At 44.2% G+C, this 23782-nt stretch overlaps 2 protein-coding genes across 4 annotated transcripts in view; one reads left to right on the top strand and one right to left on the bottom strand.

Annotated features, from left to right (window-relative positions):
- Positions 1-10878, top strand: part of ACO1 (aconitase 1) — a 63039-nt gene extending 52161 nt beyond the window's left edge. For all 3 annotated transcript variants that reach the window (XM_027549066.1, XM_027549064.1, XM_027549065.1), the window contains exons 18-21: positions 2633-2780; positions 6553-6675; positions 9072-9257; positions 10022-10878. In XM_027549066.1, coding sequence (XP_027404867.1) covers positions 2633-2780; positions 6553-6675; positions 9072-9257; positions 10022-10135 — 571 coding nt within the window. In that variant the 3' untranslated portion in view covers positions 10136-10878. The remainder of the gene's footprint in view (positions 1-2632; positions 2781-6552; positions 6676-9071; positions 9258-10021) is intronic.
- A 6560-nt stretch (positions 10879-17438) lies between these two features.
- Positions 17439-23782, bottom strand: part of DDX58 (DExD/H-box helicase 58) — a 45300-nt gene continuing 38956 nt past the window's right edge. The window contains exons 17-18 of the mRNA XM_027549061.1: positions 20962-21105; positions 17439-18713 (exon numbers count right to left, since the gene is read on the bottom strand). Of these exons, the coding sequence (XP_027404862.1) occupies positions 18375-18713; positions 20962-21105 (483 nt within the window). The 3' untranslated portion in view covers positions 17439-18374. The remainder of the gene's footprint in view (positions 18714-20961; positions 21106-23782) is intronic.

The raw sequence follows: 23782 nt of genomic DNA, 5'->3' as shown, positions 1-23782 counted from the left end.
AGAGGAGCCTGGTAAGCTACAGTCCATGGGGTCGCAAAGAGTCAGACATGACTGAGCAACTTCACTTTCACTTTCACACTAATATTATATACTGCTATTTAACAAACCCTGAGTCAAGAAGATCCCCTGGAGAAGGACATGGCAACGCACTCCAGTATTCTTGCCTGGAGAGTCCCCATGGACAGAGGAGCCTGGCAGGCTATAGTCCACGGGGTCGTGAAGAGTCAGACACTAAACCACCACCACAGTGCACCAATATCAGTCAGTGTCCCTCCCAGATCTGACTCCTTGAGATTCGTCTGGGGAGATGAACATTCCTGGCCCTATCCCCACTTGCTGAGTCACCTTCTTCAGAGTCAGGGCCCAGACCCAATATGAGAAACAGAATTGAAGCTTTTTTTTCTTTTTTCCCAGTGGGAGAGGACAGCTACCTTGCCCCTCCTCTCACTTGCTGGGCGAGTAACCCATTCTCTTCACAACTTTCCCCTTCTCTCACGCGCTTTCAGTCTCTGCCTTTTCCTAGTGCATCCCATGGGACAGTCTGTTCATTCAGACCGAGATATGCGTGTTGTGAGTTTAAGAAGACAGCCCAGATCTAACGGAGGTGAACGCACAGTGGTCTGTGTCGAGATTTTTCTTTAACTTGGGGCAACTACTTTTTAAAATGCATGGCAACTGCCCATACACAGATAGCGGGTTGGTCAAAAAGTTCACTCAGGGCTGTCTACTGTTAAGATGGTATGGAAAAAGCCAAACAAACTTTTTGGCAAACGTCATACATACGAGATTTTAACATTTATTTGTTTTATTGTTTGGCTGGGCCGGGTCTTAGTTGCAGCACGTGGGATCTAGGGCCCCAGCAGGGATGGGACCCGGGCGCACTGCACTGGAAGCCTGGTGTCTTAGCCCCTGGGCCGCCTAAGGGAAGTCCTCATATTATGAGCTTTTACTTATTTATTTATTTTTTAACAATGTTAAGCATCTTTTCATGTACGTATTGGCCATCTGTATGTTTTCTTTTTTTTTAACAAATGTATTTATTTTAATTAGAGGCTCACTACTTTACAATATTGTATTGGTTTTGCCATACATCAACATGAAACCACCACATGTGTACACATGTTTCCAATCCTGAACCCCCTTCCCACTTCCCTCCCCATACCATCCCTATTATGAGCTTTTAAAGGGATGATTCTGTCTTGAGTGGGAGATGCAAGTCCATCAGCAAATAGAAAAGGGCAGATGTTCAAGGTGGGTCGGTGATTCCTGCTCTTCCCCCTCACCCACACTGCTCGGGACACGCTGCCCACCACCTTGTTCCCTGAATGTTCAGACAAGGCCAAGTACCCCTCTGCCTGAGAGCCTTCGGGTGAGCTCACCTTTTTCTCCTCTTGGATGCTTTTCCCCAAGATACCCTCTTAACAAACTCCCACGCCAAGTTCAAGTCTTCCTCCATAAGGTCATGCCCACTGTACTGTTTCTTGCCCTGGCCTACTTTTTCTTAGGTATTAACCACAATCTAGTAACACTTGTGTAGGGTGCTCTTTTAAAAAAACGTCTCTGTCTCTACCTTCTAGGATGTAAGCCCTGCAAAAGCAGGGATTTGCTGTATCCCAGGCACCTGACGGCTCCTGGCATGCAGTTGGTGCTCAGTGAAAAGTTGTTGAATGAATGAATGGGAAAGGCTTCTAAGGACAGAGAAACTAGAGAAACAGAGTTGAGGCTGGAAGAAGAAAACTAGGAAGAGAGAAGTAACCAACACCTTTTTTGATTGGTGGTTATTGATAGTCTTTAGAGAATAGCATGAAACGAAATATACCTTTCCCGAAAAATACATATCCACATTTGGACATAATTTCAGGGGTTCATAGACACACTTACCTACTCCTGAAGCCCATGCGTAGATTCTCAGTCTTCAGAATTGAGCTAATGAATAAATCATCAACACACATGGCTTCTAGCATTTTAAGAAACAGCCCAGTGAACTGGTCACTGTTCATTGTTAAGATGTTGTTCCTGACATCTCAAAACATCCTTTCGTTCGGACCCACAGACCAGACTTTTCTTTGATTTTAGGACCAGCCGTTCTTGTTCTGCTCCTTCGTCCCTGCCCTGCTTTTGATCTTAAAACAATACTAAGTCATGTTGCCAGTTACGTGTTTTTTAATTGCATTGAGTTCCTGGACAAATTTGAACTTACTTCTGTTTAATTTATAGAATGTATTTTATGTGTCCCCCACTCTTGGCTCCACCAAACTGACCTACCCGGAGTATTCCCTTTGCTTCCTTTTTTTTCCCACCCATTTTTAACATTTTACTTTTAATGAAGCTTTATAGGCTACCTTACTGAATAAATAAAATACTCTTATTAAAGTTCCTCCCGCTTGCTCTACCCAGACTTATAAGACTGTAGGTTGCTGCTGGGAGGCTATAGGTTCACCATTGCACCTGCTGCCTCTCATCGTGCCCTCGGTCGAAGCTATGGTTTGAAACAGTGTTTCCACATTGGAGAACAAGACTTAGTAGACTTACAGAAACACCTAGGTTTGTGATTTTTACCCCCTTTCATGGTGTAAGCCAGGTTTCATCTCTCAGTTCCCTAAACCAGCTTCTCTCCTGCTTTCGTTATCAGCCTGACTCCTCGAGAATTCAACTCCTACGGCTCCCGCCGAGGGAATGATGCCATCATGGCACGGGGGACATTTGCCAACATCCGCTTATTAAACAAATTCTTGAACAAGCAGGCACCGCAGACTATCCACCTGCCTTCTGGTGAAATTGTGAGTATGATGTCTGTGCTCCCGCTAGAGCCAGCATTTCTCGGGCTCTGGGCGCTTCAGTGCTTGCACTGCCACTTCCCCTTGGGTCTTATTTTTTCCCACACCTCATCCTACCTCCTGCTTTACATAACCCCTCTTGCCAAGTGTCCCATATATGTAGAGTTCATCCCTAAAGAAGAGTCCCTTTAAACTGAGAGGCCTTTTCCTACTTAGAGATTTCTGCTTCATGCTTTAACTAAATCTAGTTTCTTAAGGGTTGAGCTTAAAAAGCCTCCGATTGAGGTTTCATCAGTTCAGAATACTTGAAGGGGAAATTCCAGGTTAAGGTGGAGGATATTTCCTAAGAAGTGCTGTTTTATGACTTCAGTAACATTTAATCAATCATACCTTAGGGAAGGAAGGATACAGAGGACTGTGCAGGCCTGCTTGGGTCCCAGTAGGAACCCCGTGGAGTTGGTTTATTAGAGCTGGAATTGTCTGTTCACAGAGGGCAGGCATGGGGAGAGGTGGGAAAGCCTGCCCTTGGAGTCAGACAAGCCTGGGTTCAAGTCCCAGCTCCACCTCAGACCAGCAGTGGAGCCTTCTTCAGCAATCTGTCTACCTCTCTGAGCTTCACTTTTCTTACTTGCAAAGTAAAATAATATCTGCTTTTTAAGGTTCTGGGTGGCATGCATGCTTCAGTCACTTAGTCAACTCTGCAACCCCATGGACTATAGCCTGCCAGGCTGCTCTGTCCATGGGAATTCCCAGGCAAGAATCCTGGAATGGGTTACCATTTCCTACTCCAGGGCACCTTCCCAACCCAGGGGTCAAACCCACATCTCTTGTGCCTCCTGCCTTGGCAGGCGGGTTCTTTACCAGTGCGCCACCTGGGAAGCCCATCCCGCACAGAGCGAGTGCCCAGGACGTGTTTGTTCAGGGCCCAGCAGGGACAACAGACGAGTAAGTGAAAAGGATACAAACGCGTGGTGAAGTCCCCAGGAGACCAAGGAGGGACTTGCAGTTAATAGACTTTGAGGGCCTCCGGGATGCCAGCTGTCATGGTGGGATCCCTCATTGACAGCCCTACCGTGCACAGAACTCCTAGTCAGATGGTTAGTGCCTCAGCTTAAATAAGGAGACAGCATCAGAGATGAAGAGACATTGGAGTCCAGGCCTTGAACTTGAAAGACAGACCTAGACAAGAAACAGAGGAATAAAGAGAAAAACAGATAATGCACACAGTAGAAGAAAACTAAGAAAAACAATTATTTCGTCAGAGTGATAAGAGATGATTTTCTGTTGGTATAATCAGAAGACAAGAAGGAGCTCTTTAAAAAAAAAAAAAAAGTCCCTAAAAAATTTCACAGGAAAAGTTGACTAGTTGAGAAAATCTTCCAGAAGGTAGAAAGACAAAGGGGAAATTAGGAAATGTAAGAAAAATCAAAGCCTGAACCGAGGAGGACCAGCATCTGACTGAATAAAGATGCTAAAGAGAACAGATAGAATCTGAGAGGAAATTGTTACGAGTTAACACAAGAAATTCTTCAAGTGCAAAATCTGAGATTCCAGATCAAAAGGTCCACTGACCACACCCAGCCACATGATTAATACTCACTCCAGGTCACATCACTGTGAAATTAAGAACAGCAGAGGTAAGGAGAAGATCTAGAAACTTCGGAGAGGGGGAAAAAAGCTTACGTGCACTCTTCTGGGGATCAGACGCACTCAGGGCAACCCAGGGACTTAGACTGAGGAAAATTGTTGGCACTCTAAAGTCTGTATCCCTCATACGACCAGCCAAGTGAGGGCAAAGTGACAACACAATCAGATATTCAGAAGCTTTAAAAATAATCTGTCAGCCCCAGTCTCAGAAAGCTACTTGGTAATTGTGTTCCACCAAAACGAGAGAATAAACCAAATATAGGGGAAGATGTAGGATCCAGGAAAAGGAAATGCAGGGAATCACCAGGATGCTGGGGAAGGAAGTCTCCTCTGTCACATGAACACGCCTCAGAGAGTCAGCGCTCCACACAGGAATGAGGGCGTAGGGAGTGACACCGCGTGAAAAAGACTTTTAAAGTAAATTGCCTGACAGATGTGAATGTCTCCAGAAAAGACTTATGTCGATACTTTAGGTAGTATATTCGTTAGTTAATTGGTAGGGACACAGAAACAGGTGAACACCTGTGCACACACACATACAAATTTATTATTTCCAGTAGGAAAAAAATTTTTTTCAATTGCCAAGAAAAGGAAATCTGAGTCCATTATGTGGCTCAGCTATAAATAGCATGTACGTCATCAAAACATATGGCCAAAAAAAAAAAAAAAAGACAGTGATATTAGAAGGCCCTGGAGAGGAGAGGTTGGGAGGGGGAGGGCCCTACAAGAGAGGTAGTTGAAAGAACTAAATCCTCTAAGTAGGAATTTAATGGATAATAAAAAAAAGGAGAAATGAACTGACCGATTATATACTTAGGGATCCAGAGGTGAGATATCAGAAGAAACCACTAACTTTATGCTTTCTTTAGAAGAGAGGGAGAGTGCAGGGAGCCGATGCTTTATAAGCTGCTTGCTACTCTCAGTTTGACGCACACAAGAGAAAAGCCAGGAGCCCGGAATTCAAACCTGCCGAGTCCACACAGCTGGGTTCCACAACCCAGCCGCTCTGCCTTGGGATTGTCAGCTCTGTGGTGGTTTTGAAAGCACTTTAAGACACACACTCCCACATTCTTAATATCCAAACTAGTAATAGATACCTCTGAAAATATCAGGTAGGTTGTTTCTTTCCTGGTCTTCGAAAGCATCCAGGCTTTTTGGTTAGACAGAGCAGGCTTTTACTCTGTTTTTTGTGTTTTTTTCCAGCTGTTTCTATATTTGTGAGTTCTGTTCAGCTGAAGACAGACAGAACCCTACTTAGATTTAGGCAGTGCCGTGTGACATTAACCACAGTCTCCATCCTTTTACCACAATAGTAATTTGTGAAAGCCTACTTGAGAGTTTGATTATATACCTTTGTAGAGCTCCTTTCAAATCAAACACTCCCTCTTTGGACTCTTTGGAGGGGTCTTATTTTCTGACTTAAGTAGTGACAAAAAAAAAATGTTTCATTACTCACCATCAATGATATCACCCGTCTTTGTGAAGCCTCAGCTCAGCAGAATGTTCAGAGTTCCTATAAGAAACAAACGAATCTGTTAAAGCTGTTTCTCATACATACTAAGAGATTCCTTATCCCTTTCTTGTCCTTTATTGATTGGTGCTTCATCAGTGTTTCTACTATCGTTTCCTTGACCTCCACGTAGGAGGGTGATGAATAAAAGTCTGCATTTTTGTAATTTCCGAACACGTGACCTTTTTTTGTGTTTGGCCACCCTTCACAACTGACCATCACCAAGTCTCTGGTACAGAATCAAAACCCAGATTTAGGTGGGATTATCTGCTTTTGCTTTAAAATATTTTAATCAATAGAAGAGTTAAAAAAAAAAAAAAAACTGATCTAATTTCCTTTTTCCCCCTGATGCCCTAGGATTTGAATGTTTTTCTAAAATTAGGACAATAAGGCATTTCACTTAAGAGTATAAAATTCAATTTGACAGAGGTAAGTATTAATAGATGGCATTAACTGGAAATTTGTAGACCAGGCAACTGATTGGTTGAGTGTGCCATTGAATTTACACTGGCTTGGCCGACTGCAGACACTCCTGCATGGCCCCCCAGGACTCACTGGCCTCTGTCTACACGCTGTGCCTTTACTCTGTCAGTAAAACCTTCCTCCTCTCCTCCTCAGCTTGACGTGTTCGACGCCGCTGAGCGGTACCAGCAGGCGGGCCTCCCCCTCATCGTCCTGGCGGGCAAAGAGTACGGCTCGGGCAGCTCCCGAGACTGGGCCGCCAAGGGCCCTTTCCTCCTGGTGAGTAGGACACAGAGACAGCCCTGCAGGCAGCTGCCCCCCTAAACCAGAAGGGAAGCTGGGAGCGAGGCTTTACTTTCCAAGAAGATGCTGTGGGAGAGCAAAGCAAGCTCGGGGAGGCGTGGACTGTTTTCTCACCTCTTGCTTGGTAGATCGGGGCTTCCCTCACTGAGTGAAGTAGAGTCACCCGGTTCCCCACCATCGAATGTTGCTACCCTGAGAGCCATGGATCTTTGGGTGTGTCTGTACAGCAGTTGAGGGGAGGATCTTGAAGTCTATGAAATTACATCCAGAAGTGTGGGATGTATGTCTTTTTTTTTTAATGGGGAAAGTTTCATGGTTTTCATAATGCTCTCAGGTTAGCACCTGAAGCTTATCTAAGGCCCTTGTCCCAGGTCAGTGTGAGGAGTAAGCTGCGGCTACTGCCTTGTCTGTTAGGTTCACAGAAGGGAAAACATCAGGAGCCTGAAAGTGAAAGTCTCTCAGTCATGTCTGACTCTTGCAACCCCATGAACTATACAGTCCATGGCATTTCTCCAGGCCAGAATGCTGGAGTGGGTAGCCGTTTCCTTCTCCAGGGGATCTTCCCAACCCAGGGATCGAACCCAGGTCTCCCACATTGCAGGTGGATTCTTTACCAGCTGAGCCACAAGGGAAGCCCAGGAGCCTGAGCTTTGAATAAACTCAGGGAATGCACTTTTTACAGCTGCTTTTCATTGCCAGTGAATGGTCTGCGTAAGGGCTCAGTTAGAAAAGGACTGCAGGCAGGACACACTTCTACCCCTGGGAGCAGGAGGCAGCTCCTCCCATTTATTAGAGCAGGGATTGACATCAGGTTGGCTGTCAGTTACCAGGGAAACCAGAGCTGGGCCATGTCCCTCATAGCCCCTCAAGTAACAGCCATCAGAGGGTAAATGTTTCCCTTTAATGAACTAACAGGTGGGGCCGTCCTGGCTTAAGGGGCAGAGGGCAAGCACGCAGGTGAGTAGGGTGGAGGCGAAGCCGGACCAGGAAGCCGGACCAGGAGAGCAGCGGGTATACAAAGAACAAGGGAACAGCCCTCTTTTAGGGTCCTGACTCTGCAAGTGTCAGCTTCTCTACAGAACTGCCCTGAGTTCTGTCTGCCCAGACAGCCGTGCACACTTCCTTCTGTAGCTGGCCAGCCTCAGCCACGTTGTCCGCAGGCAGAGAGGGCCGGGCAGTGTGACCTGCAGCCCCACACAGCCCTCCTCACAGAGCTTGGGGCATGAATAACCTGTCTTTACAACCATTGCCCCTTCCCCCCAAATGAATACACAGTACATATGTACATAAATCTATACAAAATACCTGTCATAAAGAATCTGCTCTTTTAAATCTGTACTTTTAAACTTGGAAACACTTTGTGATTTAAAAAATACCTATGCCCAGATCTCATTCCCAGACATTCTGGTTTGGTTGGTAAGGTGAAAGGCCTGGACGTCTGGATTTTAAAAGCCTACCCTGGTGATTGTAATATCAGCAGAGTCTTAGAACACCTCTGTCTAGCCATGGTTCTCCAGACTTAAAAGAATCCCATCTTCTCCCACCCATGCTTCCTGTAAGAGATTCTGATACAGTAAATCAGGGGTAGTAAGTACCCAAGAATCTACATTTTTTAACAAGCTTCCTGAGTGACCCTGATTCAGGGGATCTGAAAGGATGTTGAGAGCTTTTACGGGTATCTTAATATTATATTACAGTTAACTAATATTTGAGATTTGGGTATTTAGTTAATCAGGTATCCTGGTTTACTGATCATTGCTGTATATTGTCACTTATATCTTATCAATAAAATGTACTTTATAGGAAGCTTTATATCAAGATTATATTCAGTGCAATTTGATCCTTGAAACAGGAGGTATAAAAGCGGCACACAGCAGGTGATCAATTCCTTTCTCTGTAGTATGTTCTGAAAGTTGTGTTTTGATTAAATCTTCTGTGTCTGCTAATACAGCCTACAATAATACCGAAATTCAAGGGGGGAAATGAATTTTCTTTGTGTTTCTTTGTAGTGTGGTTTCCAGACACAATGGGAGTTTGTATCACAAACTAAGTGTGTGGTTAGACTTTGTGGGTTCAAATATCTGACAGACCACTGACTCCCAGGGTGCGGGGCACGGTACCAGTGTCTCCATCCAGGGTTGGTGGAGGTAGAAGCAGAGAGTTCATTTCATTGCCTACATGCTGCTTATCCAGTGGAGGCAGTTGGTCAGCTACGGTGCTATTTATAATGACAACATTTTATGTAAAGGATTAATTGGTACTTAAGAAGAATTTAGGCAGGAGAAGAGTTTTGACTTAAGAACCCTTTTGTAAGGTGTCTGTGTATCTAAAGAAAAACTGTGTCCGAACTACTTACTCTCTTGGTTTCTCAGGGAATCAGAGCTGTCCTAGCAGAGAGTTACGAGCGCATTCACCGAAGTAACTTGGTCGGGATGGGGGTGATCCCTCTCGAGTACCTCCCTGGGGAGAATGCAGACACCCTGGGACTCACTGGGCGTGAACGATACACTATTAGCATTCCAGAAACCCTGAAACCACGAATGAAAGTCCAGATCAAGGTAAGTCAGTGCCTTTCCAGGCCAGGTCCAGCTAAAAGGGGCCCCGTGTTTGTCATCAGTCTTTTTTTGTTTGTTTGTTTTAATCTGGTCACACTGCAGGTCATGCAGGATCTTAGTTCCCCACCCAGGGATTGAACTCATGTCTCCTGCATTGGAAGAATAGTGATGAAAAGCTCAGGGACAGGGCGTTTAAAACACCTTTTTATGATAAAAATGTGAACAGACACACTCACCCCATCCCTGCACCTCACCTCGCCCTGGCTTTGATTAGCACTGAGGTGAAAACGACAGATCAGCCCTGGGTAAGCCGAGGATGAAGTGCGCCACCGTGGTCCCAGGGTGATCTAGCCGCCCAGGCAGACTGAGCTGCTGAGCCGTGTCCCAGGGCGAGCCTCTGGGCCAGCGCCTAGGGGACAACCTTAGTGAAGTGCCTGCTGGCTGCCAACACTTCCTTCCTTGGGCCGTCCCTGGTGAAGGCTTCGAAAATATTCCGAATCGCTAGTAATTGCTGCCCCAAGAGGCTGTTTCTAATTCTCCAATGTCTCGCACTTCCATCACAGATGCTCTGCAGGGCTTTACCTTGTAGATCAGTACCTGGGGCATCTTGTTAAGTAAAACACAGCTTACTGCTCAGCGGGTCTGGAGCCGGCCGGCACCTGCTCTGGGTGCTGGGTGCTGCCAGGGCATGGACTGCACTTGGAGGGGCAGTCTGAGGGCTGGCTCGTCTCCTCCCTCAGCAATTCTCTGCTTATCCATCCTCCCAGCTGGATACCGGGAAGACCTTCCAGGCTGTCATGAGGTTTGACACCGACGTGGAGCTCACTTATTTCCATAACGGGGGCATCCTCAACTACATGATCCGCAAGATGACCAAGTAGGCCCTGGTGTCCCAGCTGCCCGGTGGCAGGAGGAAGCACAGCGTCCGCAGCCCGCAGGCCCTGGGTTGGCAGCGTCCCCGCCCCAGCCTCCTCCCCCGACCCTCCCCTCCACGCAGGGGTGCTGCCTGCCCAGGGCACCCTGAGGCTCCAGTGTGGATCCTGTGCACACAGAATCAGCAGTTTCTACATGCTCTATTTTTGTTAATCTTTTTATCTTGTTGTAGAATTTGGGAGCTTAGAATGGTGGGACTGTCACTTGTGCCAAGAAGGGAGAGTTGAGCCCTTTAAGGTCACTGATCACTGAATGTTGATTTTTCACTCTTAGCCTCTAATGTTCAGGTGAACACACGTCCGTCTCTTGCCCAGTTTCTGGCTCCTCTCTGTTACCCTCTGCTCAGTGAAACCTTCCCCTTGAGAGTGCTTCGCCTCTGTGTGCGCCACCAGTGTTAGCTGACAAGGCAGAGGGGAACGTGTTCGAACGTGGTGACTAGTCCCTGCACCCCGCCCTTTCCTCCAGTGAGTGACCCAGGCACCTCATGAACAGCTCAGACACTGAAGTTTTTGCTTGTGTACCTTTTGACAGATCCACACTGAAGAAATACGGAGATTTCTTTCAGTAGTTTCATAAAGTTTCCCTAGAAAACTTTTCATATATCAGGAGGAGAACTTTGGAGGTGGTTTTGGTGGAGAGAGATGCAGAACATTTCTAATTTGAATAAGATTAAATCTATTTTCAAGGAAAACTTTTTGACTTTGGTATTGAATTCTGCTGCGTGCGTGGCCCTCATTTTGTGGTATTTAGAGCAGAGCAAATTTCAGACTGCAGGTTCCTGAAGTCCGAATGATCTTCGAGTTTTGTTTGTTTGTTTTCCAAAAATATATTTATTTGTCTGTGCCAGGTCTTAGTTTTAACGTGAGAACAATTAGCTGTGGCACGGGGGATCTAGTTCCCTGACCAGGAATTGAACCCAGGCACCCTGCACTGGGAGCACGGGGTCTTCAGCCACTGGACCGCCAGGTAAGTCTCTCGAGCTCTTTTTTGTAACCACATCAGTAATATGCAGGTCAAATGGCTGTGTTGAACCTCATTTACAAGCACACAAGACGGTAGCAATAGCCTGGGAGCAGTGACAGTGTAGCTTGGTGAACAGATTATAATAGTTTTTCATCTTCAGCTGGGTTATCTGTTCATTTTCATCACTGAAGTCATTTCAGGCACGTGTTGTGGTCTACTCCAGCTGCCATAATGAAATGTCATAGACTGAGTGGCTCAAACATCAGAAATTTATTTTCTCACAGTTCTGGAGGATAGATGTCCAAGATTGAGGTTCCAGCGAATTCATTTTCTGGTGAGAGCTCTCTTCCTGGCTTGCAGCCAGCCACCTCTCCCTGTGTCCTCGAGTGGCCTTCCCTCAGTGCATGCGCAGATAAAGGATGAAAGGACAAGCTCTCTGGGGTCTCTTCTTACAAGGGCCCGGCCCTCGTGACCTTTATTTAAACTTAGCCTAGAAGCCGCATCTCCACAGAGTCACAGTTGGGGGTGGACTTCAATATACGAATTTGGGGTGGAGGGGGGGCACGTTCAGTCCATAACAGGGCACCCTATACCTTACAAATTAATCTCCCTCTAATGAATTTTAAGTCTCAGCTTTCAGCACTCAGGGTCTGTGGGCTGGTCAGCAGAACTTGGGCCTGTGTGCTCGCTCAGTCGTGTCTGACTCTGCAGCTCCATGGTCTGCAGCCCACCAGGGTCCTCTGTCCATGGGATTCTCCAGGCAAGAATACCAGAGTGGGTTGCCATTTCCTCCTCCAGGGGATCTTCTTGACCCAGGGATCGAATCTCTTGTTTCTCTCCTGCACTGGCAGACGGAATCTTTACCACTAGCTCCAGAACACCCAGGATCAAATCCTGCCCCCAGCTCTCCCCCCAAATAATGGACAAGGCAGGTTCCTGAGCATCCTTGCCTCTGAGATCCTGGGATCTAGCTTCTGTTCATAAATAAAAATCACAAACAATCCTGATGTACAATAAAATCCTGTGACCCACATATTAAAATCAGTCCTAGCATAAAAACACTAAGGGCTGAAAAAACACATCCACCCCTCAGGCCTCCATTGCCGAGCCTGGGAGCAGCCTGACTTCCCACCCTCAGTGCTTATTCTTACAGCTATGACTTCTGGAATGAGGTCCCTTCACCTCTGAATTTCCCTCCTCCTCCCTTCCAAACACCCTCTATCGTGTTCATTAATAAAGTGTCTTGGGCCAGTGTCCCATCCTTGCTCTCAACCAGGCTGGACAAATAAACCCCTTTCACCTGGTTTCTCAAGAAGGCACTGGGCACTTACTCTCCAGGTGAGAAGCGTGCTGGGCCCAGCCCCTTCTTCCTGTCTATGGGGTTCCCATCTCCTTGGTTCCTACTGTTTTCTAAATTCGTATCTGCCTGATCCCTCCTAGAGAAACAAGTGCCCCTGGCGCACAATGAGTTCATTGACGAATTTCTCTTGCAGTGAGTAAGCACATGTGTCTTTGGCTATGGAACAGCTCATGTAGGTGGAAAGTGATCTAGGAGAAGGATATATTAGACAGGACTCTTGGTTACAGTATTAGAAGCATAATTCAAACAAAAAAAATTGGCTCAAGAACCGAGGTGGCCATTGCCACAGGGGTGATTGGATCTAGCGACTCAGACTCAGGTCCCTCCAATTCATTTCCATTTGTGATGGCCTCACTCTGGGCCAGTCCGTGTGCTGGGGGATATGGCCACTGGCTCTGGGATAACAGTTAATAGTTTGTTATCTTAGATCCCAGTGTCCCCTAGGCTAAAAATATTGGGAGTTTCCTAGTCACCTAAATGAAGCACCTTATTTTGGGCACAGCTGGCCTTTCAGGGTTGAGTTAGGACAGTGTGGCGGAGCCATGAGAGCTGCTTCTGAAAAACAGGAACCCAAGCTCCATGGGCTGCCTTCTTCGGAAGCTGTTAAATGTCCTGACCACAAACAGAATTTAACATCCAAGTCGTTTTTGTTCACCTGTACAAAGACTATATAATTATAGTCAATATTTAACAGTTTTAATAATTTGAATCCTCAAAACTGAGGTCTACATTTTAAATACAGATTTATTGAGTGGAATTTGTAGTTTTATTACATGATATAATAAAATGAGTTATTGGTATGATCCTGAAATTAATACTCTAATTTGGTTCGTCATCTGATTGGCATCAGGGCTTATGAGTATCTGCTACTGTGGTTCTTCTACAGGATGCTGATAACGTGCCGTGAATATGGGGGGGTCTAGGGTCAGTGTAGTTGGGAACCACTGGGTTACACGGGCCTTATTACTGCAGAGCTGACACAGGACACAATGGCCGTGTGCGCTGCGAGTCGTTCATTTGAGGGGAGAGGGGGCAACAGACAACATGGAAGCCTATCTGCCCGCAGAACTGCTTTCTGCAGAGCATCGCACAGCTCCACGTTCCACGGGTCACACTTGAGCCAACACTGACCTGCTGGCTTGCTTGTTTTTAAATTCAAATAATAATCTCAGTTTTAAGGGTGGGAATCAGTTTACTGGCCTTGTGACACAATCAGGCATTCGGGGGAAATATCACAAGGTCAGCACTGGTGGGGACCACACTTAACAAAAGAGCGGTTGTATCAGATTATATCAGAAACACCTGAGGAACTTCAAAAGCTACCACCCTGCCAGGATGTTCTAAGGGGGTTAGGCATGTGCCCAAGAAAAAGACTCCCAGTTGGTTCTGAAACGCAGCCTCTGATCTAGAAATCCAGTGACCATTTGGGCATCAGTCAAGAGTATGCAATTCTTAAATCCTTACTACTGTTTTTTTTCCTTCAACAAGTCTTGACCAAATGCCTACTCTGTTCCATGCTCTATACCTGCAAGGGCTTGACTTCAGGCTAACGTGAAACAAGGAAATTCTCAGTTTTTCTTGTTTCAGCTTTCGTCCGCGTTCTTCAGTTGGCTGTCGAGAAGGAAGGGCTACTCACCTTCATCCAAACTGAATTATTTAGATTTCCAGCAGATCTTCCAGCACTGAAAATCTGCTGTGTGTGTGTGTGTGTGTGTGTGTGTGTGTGCGCGCGCGCTCCGTTAACCCTTGGAACTTCGTAAGTGATAACAGCAACAAAGGTGTCCTGGTTATGTTAATGACTGACCTTTGGACCACACCTAAGGGAGGGTGGGCGTCCCTGGTGGCTCAGAATCTGCCTGCAGCGCAGGAGACCTAGGCTGGCAAGATCCCCTGGAGAAGGGAATGGCATCCCACTCTAGTATTCTTGCCTGGAGAATCCCATGGATGGAGGAACCTGGTAGAGGGTCCCTGGTAGAGGAGGGACCTCGCAGAGAGTCAGACACGACTGAGCAACTAACACTTAAGGATGGACTGGTTAACAGGAGAACAATCACAGGATCAGAGGGTTAGAACTTTCAGTCTCATCCCTTGCCCTCAGGGGCTGAGAGGGGCTGGAAGTTAAACAAGTTACCAATGGCCAATGACTTAATCAATCATGCTTCCCAAATGAAGCCTTCAGAAAACCCAAAGAACAGGGTTCAAAGAGCTTCCAGGTGTATGAACACGGAGATTCAGAGAAGACATGGAGATTCTGAACCCTTTCTGCATAATTACCCTATGCATCTCTTTCACCTGGCTGTTCCTGAGTGTCTAGCTGTATCCGACTGACTATGCCAACTGTCTCGCTGTATCTCACTGTTCACTGATCCCAGGGAGGACAAGGCATGGGCAAGGAAGCTGGAAGAAGATGTGAGGAGCCGTAGGAACTGTGAACATGCAGGCTAAGTCGCTTCAATCATGTCTGACTCTTTGAGACCCTATGGACTGTAGCCTGCCAGGTTCCTCTGTCCATGGGGTTTTCCAGCAAGAACACTGGAGTGGGTTGCCATTTCCTCCTCCAAGGGCTCTTCCCAATCCAGGGATCAAACCCAGGTGTCCTGCATTGCAGGTGGGTTCTTTACCACGGAGCCACCTGGGAAGGAACGGCAGACTTTCTTTACTCACTGTGGGAAGGCAGACATGCTTTACTCTCTAATGACTGCCATAGGAGCAACAACTACGCAACCCAACTCAATACAACTCTTACTCCCCTTAAAGAGCTTTTCAGGTGGGGCTTATATAGCTTTACAGAACAAAAAGTGGCCCGAGGCCACGCGAGTACATCATGGCATGCATGCGCAGTTCTGTAAGTGACCTCAGCTGTTACATAACCATGCAAAGGCATTATTTACAAAATGTGGGGTGACAGCAAAAGGTCATGGGGCAAGAGAGCCTGACCACTGCCATCTTGGCTAATTTGTATAAACAATCCCTACACTGAGTTATTTCCTCTTACAATAAACCAATAATCTAAGTCCTATGAGTCTAGCAAGTTAATTAAGCCCACAGAGGAGGTTGCTGTAACTTTCATCCGTATTCAATTGGTCAGTTCAGTTCAGTAACTCAGTCGTGTCTGACTCTTTATGACCCCATGAATTGCAGCAAGCCAGGCCTCCCTGTCCATCACCAACTCCCGGAGATCACTCAGACTCACATCCATCGAGTCAGTGATGCCATCCAGCCATCTCATCCTCTGTCGTCCCCTTCTCCTCCTGCCCCCAATCCCTCCCAGCATCAGTCTTTTCCAATGAGTCAACTCTTCGTATAAGGTGGCCAAAGTATTGGAGTTTCAGCTTTAGCATCAGTCCTTCCAATGAACACCCAGCACTGATCTCCTTTAGGATGGACTGGTTGGATCTCCTTGCAGTCCAAGGGACTCTCAAGAGTCTTCTCCAGCACCACAGTTCAAAAGCATCAATTGTTTAGTGTTCAGCTTTCTTTATAGTCCAACCCTCACATCCATACATGACTACTGGAAAAACCAGAGCTTTGACTAGATGGACCTTTGTTGGCAACTGGTCAGAAGCACAGGTAATGACACTTTGTAGGGAGGAGGCGGGCAGTCTTGTAGGACTGAGCCCTTAACCTGTAAGGCCTCTGATGCCATCTCCAGGCAGAGAATGTCAGAACTGAGTTGAGTAGTAAGACACCCCGTTGATAAATTGCTTGGTGGTGTGGGGAAAAAGCCCACATTAAAACCGGTGATCAGAACCTTAATACTCTTATAAAATACAAATGGAAAATGAATAAAAATCAGCAAGTAAGTCGGCTTAAATAACTCATTTTTAGTATGTCTTACTAAGAATACTTCTAAGAGTAACCATGATCAAGCTACTATGTATAATCAAGGACTTCTCATATGTTATTTCAGTTAAAAACTCTCCATTAATCCTTACAGGTATGCATTATCCTTGTTTTGCAGATGAAGAAAATTAAGCCAAGGAGTAGTTAGGTAAATAGCAAGTTCTCTGACTCTGCCTGCAAAACCAATCATCAGATCAAAACCAGGATGAGGTGGTTGTAGTGCGTCAACCCACTGATCTCCAGGATTGATCTGGGTACTCTGAGTGGTCTCTTGGACACCAAATAGCCTTCAGATATAAATAGGTGCTATTTGAAAAGTTATGTGATCCCTTATATTGAGCATATTAACATTTTATGATGTTTGCAAGTTTGTTTAAGCCATTGACGATCCTAGCGGATTACAAACAGCTCATGTGTTTTAGGAATTTGCTTAAATTACTACAGAGCCTACCCTGAGCTGAACATACAATACCTTGGCCTGGGTGGAGACAGCAAAACTCAGGTGTCTCTGTGTCTGGAACACACCAAACTAAACTCTGGAGCATCAGCAAACCCTGTTAAACGGCACAGGATACCTTTGCATGCGTTCTAATTTTTTAAACAGAATGGACAGCCAAATTAAACTGCCCCTTCAGTATCATCCAAGGGACCTACTTGAGAACACAGTCCAAATGTTGACCATCAACTATTACTGGAAAATGTCTTGAGATGACCAATCGGAGGGAACAATGGCACAGATTAAGAAAAAAATTAATTGGGCAAGATGTACAATAAACTAAAACAACAGAAATCAACTTTGCAAGGATTACTGTATCATTTTCATGTCCCCATTACTAAGAGTTGTCCACCACTGAGAACATACTGTTTAGCACACGGAACTCTACTCAGTACTCTGTGGTGACCTAAATGGGAAGGAAATCTAAACGAGGGGCTATGTGTATATATAAAACTGATTCACTTTGATCTACAGCAAAAACTAACACTTCAGAGCAACTATGTTCCAATAAAAATTAATTTAAAAATTTTAAAACGAAGAAAAAGAACTAAACTTTAAAGGAGAAAGGTCCAAGAGCCAACAAAGAAAAAAAAAGTCCATCGCTGAATTTTAATAATAGATGCCACATGTTGCTACACAGAGAATACAAGTATATGTGACTCTTACGCCTATGGATATGTATATACATTGAACCTTTGGAATTACTAACGTGGGGGATCAGAAAAAGAAGCCAATAGAAAAGACTGGGGAAGAGTTAGAAGAGCAAGTGGCCAAGACAGAGTTCCAAGAAAGAAGTATCTAACGGCAAAAACAGAAAAAGATCAGACGGACTCATAAGTGCCCAATGGATGTGACAACCAGAGTCACTGATGACCTTGACAAAAATAATTTCAATAGATCGTTAAGGGCAAAAGTCGGTTTCAGTGGGTCAGTCAGTTCAGTCGCTCAGTTGTGTCTGAGTTGTTTCGACCTCATGGACTGCAACACGCCAGGCCTCCCTGTCCATCACCAATTCCCAGAGTTTACTCAAACTCATGTCCATGGAGTTGGTGATGCCATCCAACCATCTCATCCTCTGCCGTCCCCTTCTCCTCCCGCCTTCAATCTTTCCCAGCATCAGGGTCTTTTTCAGTGAGTCAGTTCTTTGCATCACGTGGCCACAGTATTGGAGTTTCAGCTTCAGCCTAGTGGGTTAAGGAAAAGGAAGTATGGAAAAGGTTTCAACATTCCATTCACTCATTCATTGATCCCAGTGTGTCTGAGTGGCTATGGGTACACTGGGTTCTGAAAGGAAGGATGGCAACAAGTTAAGGCTTATTCATTTTTCCCAAGCTCTCCCAGCCAACAAAGAATCGAGTGCTCTAATCCACTCACTTGTGCTTGACAGACATGATATAGCATCAGTACAAACTGCTGAAAACGAATAGAAGTTGAGTGATACATACTCCGTATGATACAAGCCATAGGAAAAATAACTTGACCGTAGTACAAAGAGACCCATGATTCACACGCAGGTTTAACTTCTTCATTCAAGGCCATCCACTCCCTGCAGATTGAGGTCCTGAGCCCAAGGGGACATTTCTGCAGCATCAAATGGGATCTTCTCAAAATTAAAGTCCTTCCACTTTGCATACAGTGTCTGAGCTCCAGTCGCAACATCTTCCACCACAAAACTTTCGATCTTTATAACTGGAATCTCGAATGTCTTGTACTTCATGTGAATTCCCCAGTCATGGAGGCAATCCTTCCTGGCACAGAAGATCTTAGCTTTCTTGTCAAAATTCCCAAACTTCTTCGGTCTGGGGTGTAACTTAGTCACGAAGCACTCCCTGAAAGCATCTCTAACCACAGTGAAATGGCATTCCTACAGATAAAGGGATCAAATAGCACCCAAAACAGAATGTTAGAACCAGAATGTAACTGTGACTTAAAAAATAAAATTCCACAATAATCTGAGATGACAAGGAGGCGGGATCCCACTTCTTTTACAGATGGAGTAGGGAGGAAATGTGAATTCGCCTCAAGACTAGAGTACAATCCATGCAGTCTGACTCCCAGCCACACAGGTGGAGGTGAGGGTGGGCGTGGAGGTACCAGTGAGTTGATGGGGGACACCTCATGCTGAGGAGGACTAAAAAGTTTCCAGGCAACCTGGCTCCTGAAAACAGACTGTCATTGTTGTAGTTGCTAAATCACATCTGACTCTGCAACCCCATGGACTGTAGCCCGCCAGGCTCCTCTCTCTATGGGATTCTCCAGGCAAAACTACTAGAGTGGGTTGCCATTCCCTTCTCCAGGGGATCTTACTGACCCAGGGATCGAACCTGAGTCTCCTGCATTGGCAGGTGGACTCTTTACCACTGAGCCATCAGGGAAACCCCTGAAAATAGATACTCATTAATTCAGAGACAAAGGGGTATTTGCTGAAGATCTGGGAAGCCCAAGTTCACCAGTGGCCCTGACAGGAAGAATCCCAAGGATACAGAGAACAACAAAGGGTCAGTGTGTATCTGAAGACTCTCAGGGACTAAGCTGTCCACTGGCCCCGCCCACAACATTAGAATAAACACAAATAAAGCTCACAGTGCACAGAACAAATACAGATCCTACAAACCCGGCCCTCAGGAAAACAGAGTCTAAAAGGGCTATTTCAAGAGAAAATCACCCAAATTGGAGCTGAAAGGACCTTCTACAGCTAAAGAAAAAGACTCAGGAAGGTATGGGAACTTGCTAGTATTAGCCCTAACTGTGTTTCTTGCTCCAGTGTTATACTGACTAGAGACTTCAGCTTTCTGAAGACTAAACAGAAGACTAAACGATGATTCTTTTCTCTTTCTACTATTTTGTTTTCTTTAAAAATTTTTTTAACTGGAGTACAGTTGTTATACAGTGTTGTTTGAGTTTCTGCTGTACAACAAAGTGAATCAGCCACAAGTACACACGTGTCCCCTCCCTCTTGAGCCTTCCTCCCACACCTATTACACCTATTACATGTAACAGCTAACGTAATGTAACAACTCATCATGTGAACCAGCCCAGGCCCTCTACTGTCCCCAGTCAGCAGCAATAGAGTTACGTCCAATTTTTGTCTTTGGAGATTCTTCTAATCCTTTATCTACAAGTTTTAAGAAAAAAAAAATAGAAAGCTAAGCTGCAGATGTGTTTAAAATCAGGAGATTTTGCTTCCATTGTAAAAGTGATCCATATCCCCAAAAGAAAGTTTAGAAAACGTAAAATTGGTGTGGGAGGAAGGCTCAGGAGGGAGGGGACACGTGTGTACTTGTGGCTGATTCACGTTGTACAGCAGAAACTCAAACAACACTGTGTAACAACTGTACCGCAATTAAAAAAATTTTTTTAAAGAAAACATAAAATAGTAGAAAGAGAAAAGAATCATGGTGTCTCACTGCAAAATGTGAGTACGTTTTAGTATACTTCTGCTAGCCTTTTTTGGTACAAACGTAAGTGTTTTTATTGGTGGTGGTGATGGTGGTATTGTTGCTATTATTTCATACTGCTCTGATCATAGCATATTTAATACATATTTAATACATATCCTGGGTTTTTTTCCACTTTGCCATTAATTTGTAGAAAGTTTTTCCTTATACTACATAAGCTTCCTAATAATTTTGTTTAACAAATTTTATTTTGGAGTAACTGCAGATTTACAGAAAACTTGGAAAGATTGTCCTGTGTACCCTTCACCTAGCTTCCCTAATAAGCACTTCCATCTTACATATCATAGCATATTTGTCAGAACTAAGAAATTAATATCGGCACATTACTATTTACTAAGCTATAAATGTTACTACTTTTTCTAATAATACCTTTATCTGTTTTAGGATCTAATCCAGAATACCACATTGCATATAGCATAACGATTATTTGTAATGGCTATACAATATTTAGTTAAGCAGCAGCTTTTAAAGTATTCCTTTATTGTTGAATATTTAGGGTTTCTTTTACATGTTTTAGCCTTTTAAAAATACGTGGACCTTGGCCAGGATAATAAAAGAAAAAAGAGTATTCTTACTATAATTCTCTCGCAGATAGACAAGCTTTAATGAGTGCTAAAAAAGGACCCAGTGCTATTTGTGAAAAAGGTTGCTTACCTCCACCACTCTTATATCAGCTGTGTAACATGCAAAGGTTTTGCACTTTCCACAGAGCAGCTTTTTATTTTTCTTATCAACAACAGGTTTTACTTTTCCTTGACTATCCCTGATTAACTTTTCTTGAATCTGTATCTGGCGAATCTAAGTGCAAAAAAGCAGACCAAAAAACCTTCAAATGTGTACTCTGGGTATAATTAAGATACACACACACACACACGTACATAATAATTTATTCCTATACAACTTCTATGAACATACAGGACCTGGTTTTGTTTATAAAAATCCCACAGGTAATTTTGATTCTCCTAATTCTTTGTTAGTGTTTAACTGTGGCCTCTCCAATTAGTCTTTCCAATATCTTCATCAAAGATCCATAAAAGCATGAAAGATGTCCATAAAATAGTCATGTGAACCATGCTTTCTACATTAGTAGTTGGTAAAACTTTTAAAATCCTTATGATATGCATTGACTGTTTTAGGAATAAAATACCCACTCCCAAGGTATAAACCCATTGAATAGAACAGCAGGCAGAAGAGTCCCCCACCACCTAAAATCTTTTTTCTCTCTCCCCTTCTAAACCACAAAGAATATTGTTGAATTACATTAAAGTTAAATGTCTAAATAGGATGACTACATTCTATCTCAAAATTTAGGCCTTGGCTAAGTACAACTAAGAACGCTGAAACATTATATATAAAATAAACATAAGATTCTGAAGGACGAAGAGAAGGCAGACCAGCTAGGAACCATGGGGCCCTAGAAACCACATGGGAGTGAGATCCCTGGGGTTTGTCTTTTTTTGCCTTGTGTATCCTAGACATGGGGCCGAAGAAGCTGGCAACCAGAAATGCCTCTCGGCACGCACGGAAAGTCTCAACAAAAGCCTGTCTCTCTAGCCAAAGGATGAAGACAGGGGCAACTAGCAAGACAGAAAACTTTTAGACAATAGCTGTTCCACAGGGAGAAGTCAACAACAATGACAAAAAAAAAAAAAGAACCAAGAACCCTGAATCTAGTGGGGAGGAACCTAGAATTCCACTTTGGAGGGCTGAGACGAAGCATCTCAACACTCCCCCCTGGTGGTGTCAGAGAAGGCCACACAGGGAGCCAGGATTTTCAGTCCTGCCACATGGTAGCCCCCCTTGACTGTACAATCCATAGGGATCACGCTGGGGGCCAGAACTTGCATCCCCAAGCGGAAGTTACAAAGAGCCTCCCCTTGCTGACATCAACAGCAGCTGAGTAGGAAACCCAGACTTCTACCCTTACGCGGCAGTTATGAAGCAGGGTCACCTACCTCCCCTGCCAGATCAGTATCAGAAGACGCCAGCTAGCACGGAAGGTTAAGACCCCAAATTTCATCATCTGGTATGAAAACCCCTGGGTTTTGATTTAAAAATCACTCTTTATACCAAAACCCAGAAAGATATCAAATTGAATAGAAAAAAAGAGAGAGAGAGAGAGAGACAACCAGTTGATGTTAAGATGACAGAGATTTGAGAATCATCTGACAAAACCTTTAAACTAGCTATAATAAAAATGCTTCAATGGGTCATCATAAACACTCCTGAAACAAACAAATTTAGAGGCTCAATAAAGAAATGGAAGATATAAAGAAGAACAGAATGGAAATTTTAGAACTAAAAGATACAATAACCAAAACAAAAAGTTTAGTGGATGGGCTCAATAGCAGAATGGAGAGGACAAAGGAAAGAATCCGTGAACTGGAAGACAGAACAACAGGAATGACCCAATCTAAACAACAGAAAGTAAATAGAAAAAAATTAATAAATGAGCAGAGCCTCAGGTAACTTTAGGACTATTTTAAAAAGATCTAACAGTTATGACAGGAGAGGGGAAAGAGCAGAGCTTAAAAAGTACTCAGACAAACAATGACTAAACATTTCCCAAATTTTACATAACAGAACCCTGCAGATATAAGATGCTGGACAAATCCAAACAGGATAAATGCAGAGAAACCACACCAAGACACATTATAATGAAACTTCTGAAAACTAAAGGCACAGGGCAACACTTCGGTGTGTGTGTATGGTTTGCCCCTTACCTTCGTGTATTTATCCATTTCTGGATTTACATGGTTTTTTTATGTAGTAATTTCACCTTTAAGAGATTTATCCTATGGGAAGTCCAGATCCTTTGATTTATATTGTCTTTTTAAAATTTTTTTCAATTTAAGTGTAGTTGATTTACAATGTTATGTCAATCTCTGCTGTACAGCAAAGTGACTCAATTACACACATATAGACACATTTTTTCCTAGTATGGTTTATCACAGAATATTGAATATGTTCCCTGTGCTATCTAGTATGACCTTGTTGTTTATTCTACTGCTGTTTAAACTATTATATATAATAGTTTACATTTAATTTGCTGACCCCAAGCTTCCCTCCCCGATCCACTCCTCCTTGGCAAACACAAGTCTGTTCTCTAAACACACAGGAAAAAAGTCTTGAGAGCAACCAGAAAAAAAAAAAAAAAATGCACCTTACCTACAAGGGAAAAACAATCTGAATGACACCAGATTTCTCACCAGAGAATGTGGACAGCAGGCAAAAGTGACACGATATTTTTCAAATGCTAAAAGAAAACCCTGTCAATCCAAATGCCTATATACTCCTCAATATATACTTCAGAAATAGAGGAAATCAAGACATTCTCAGGTGAAGCAAAACAAATTATTTTAAGAATCTGTGCACCAGCAGACGTTCCCTTCCCTAAAAGAAGAGCAAAAAGAAATTCTCCAAAGAGAAGAACATGACAGAAGAATAAAGGAAGAAAGCATGATGACCACAGAGC

This window comes from Bos indicus x Bos taurus, chromosome 8, assembly GCF_003369695.1.
Source record: "Bos indicus x Bos taurus breed Angus x Brahman F1 hybrid chromosome 8, Bos_hybrid_MaternalHap_v2.0, whole genome shotgun sequence".
Taxonomy (NCBI): domain Eukaryota; kingdom Metazoa; phylum Chordata; class Mammalia; order Artiodactyla; family Bovidae; genus Bos; species Bos indicus x Bos taurus.
Note: the sequence above shows the minus strand (reverse complement) of the source record. Positions and strands in the feature narration are given on the sequence as shown.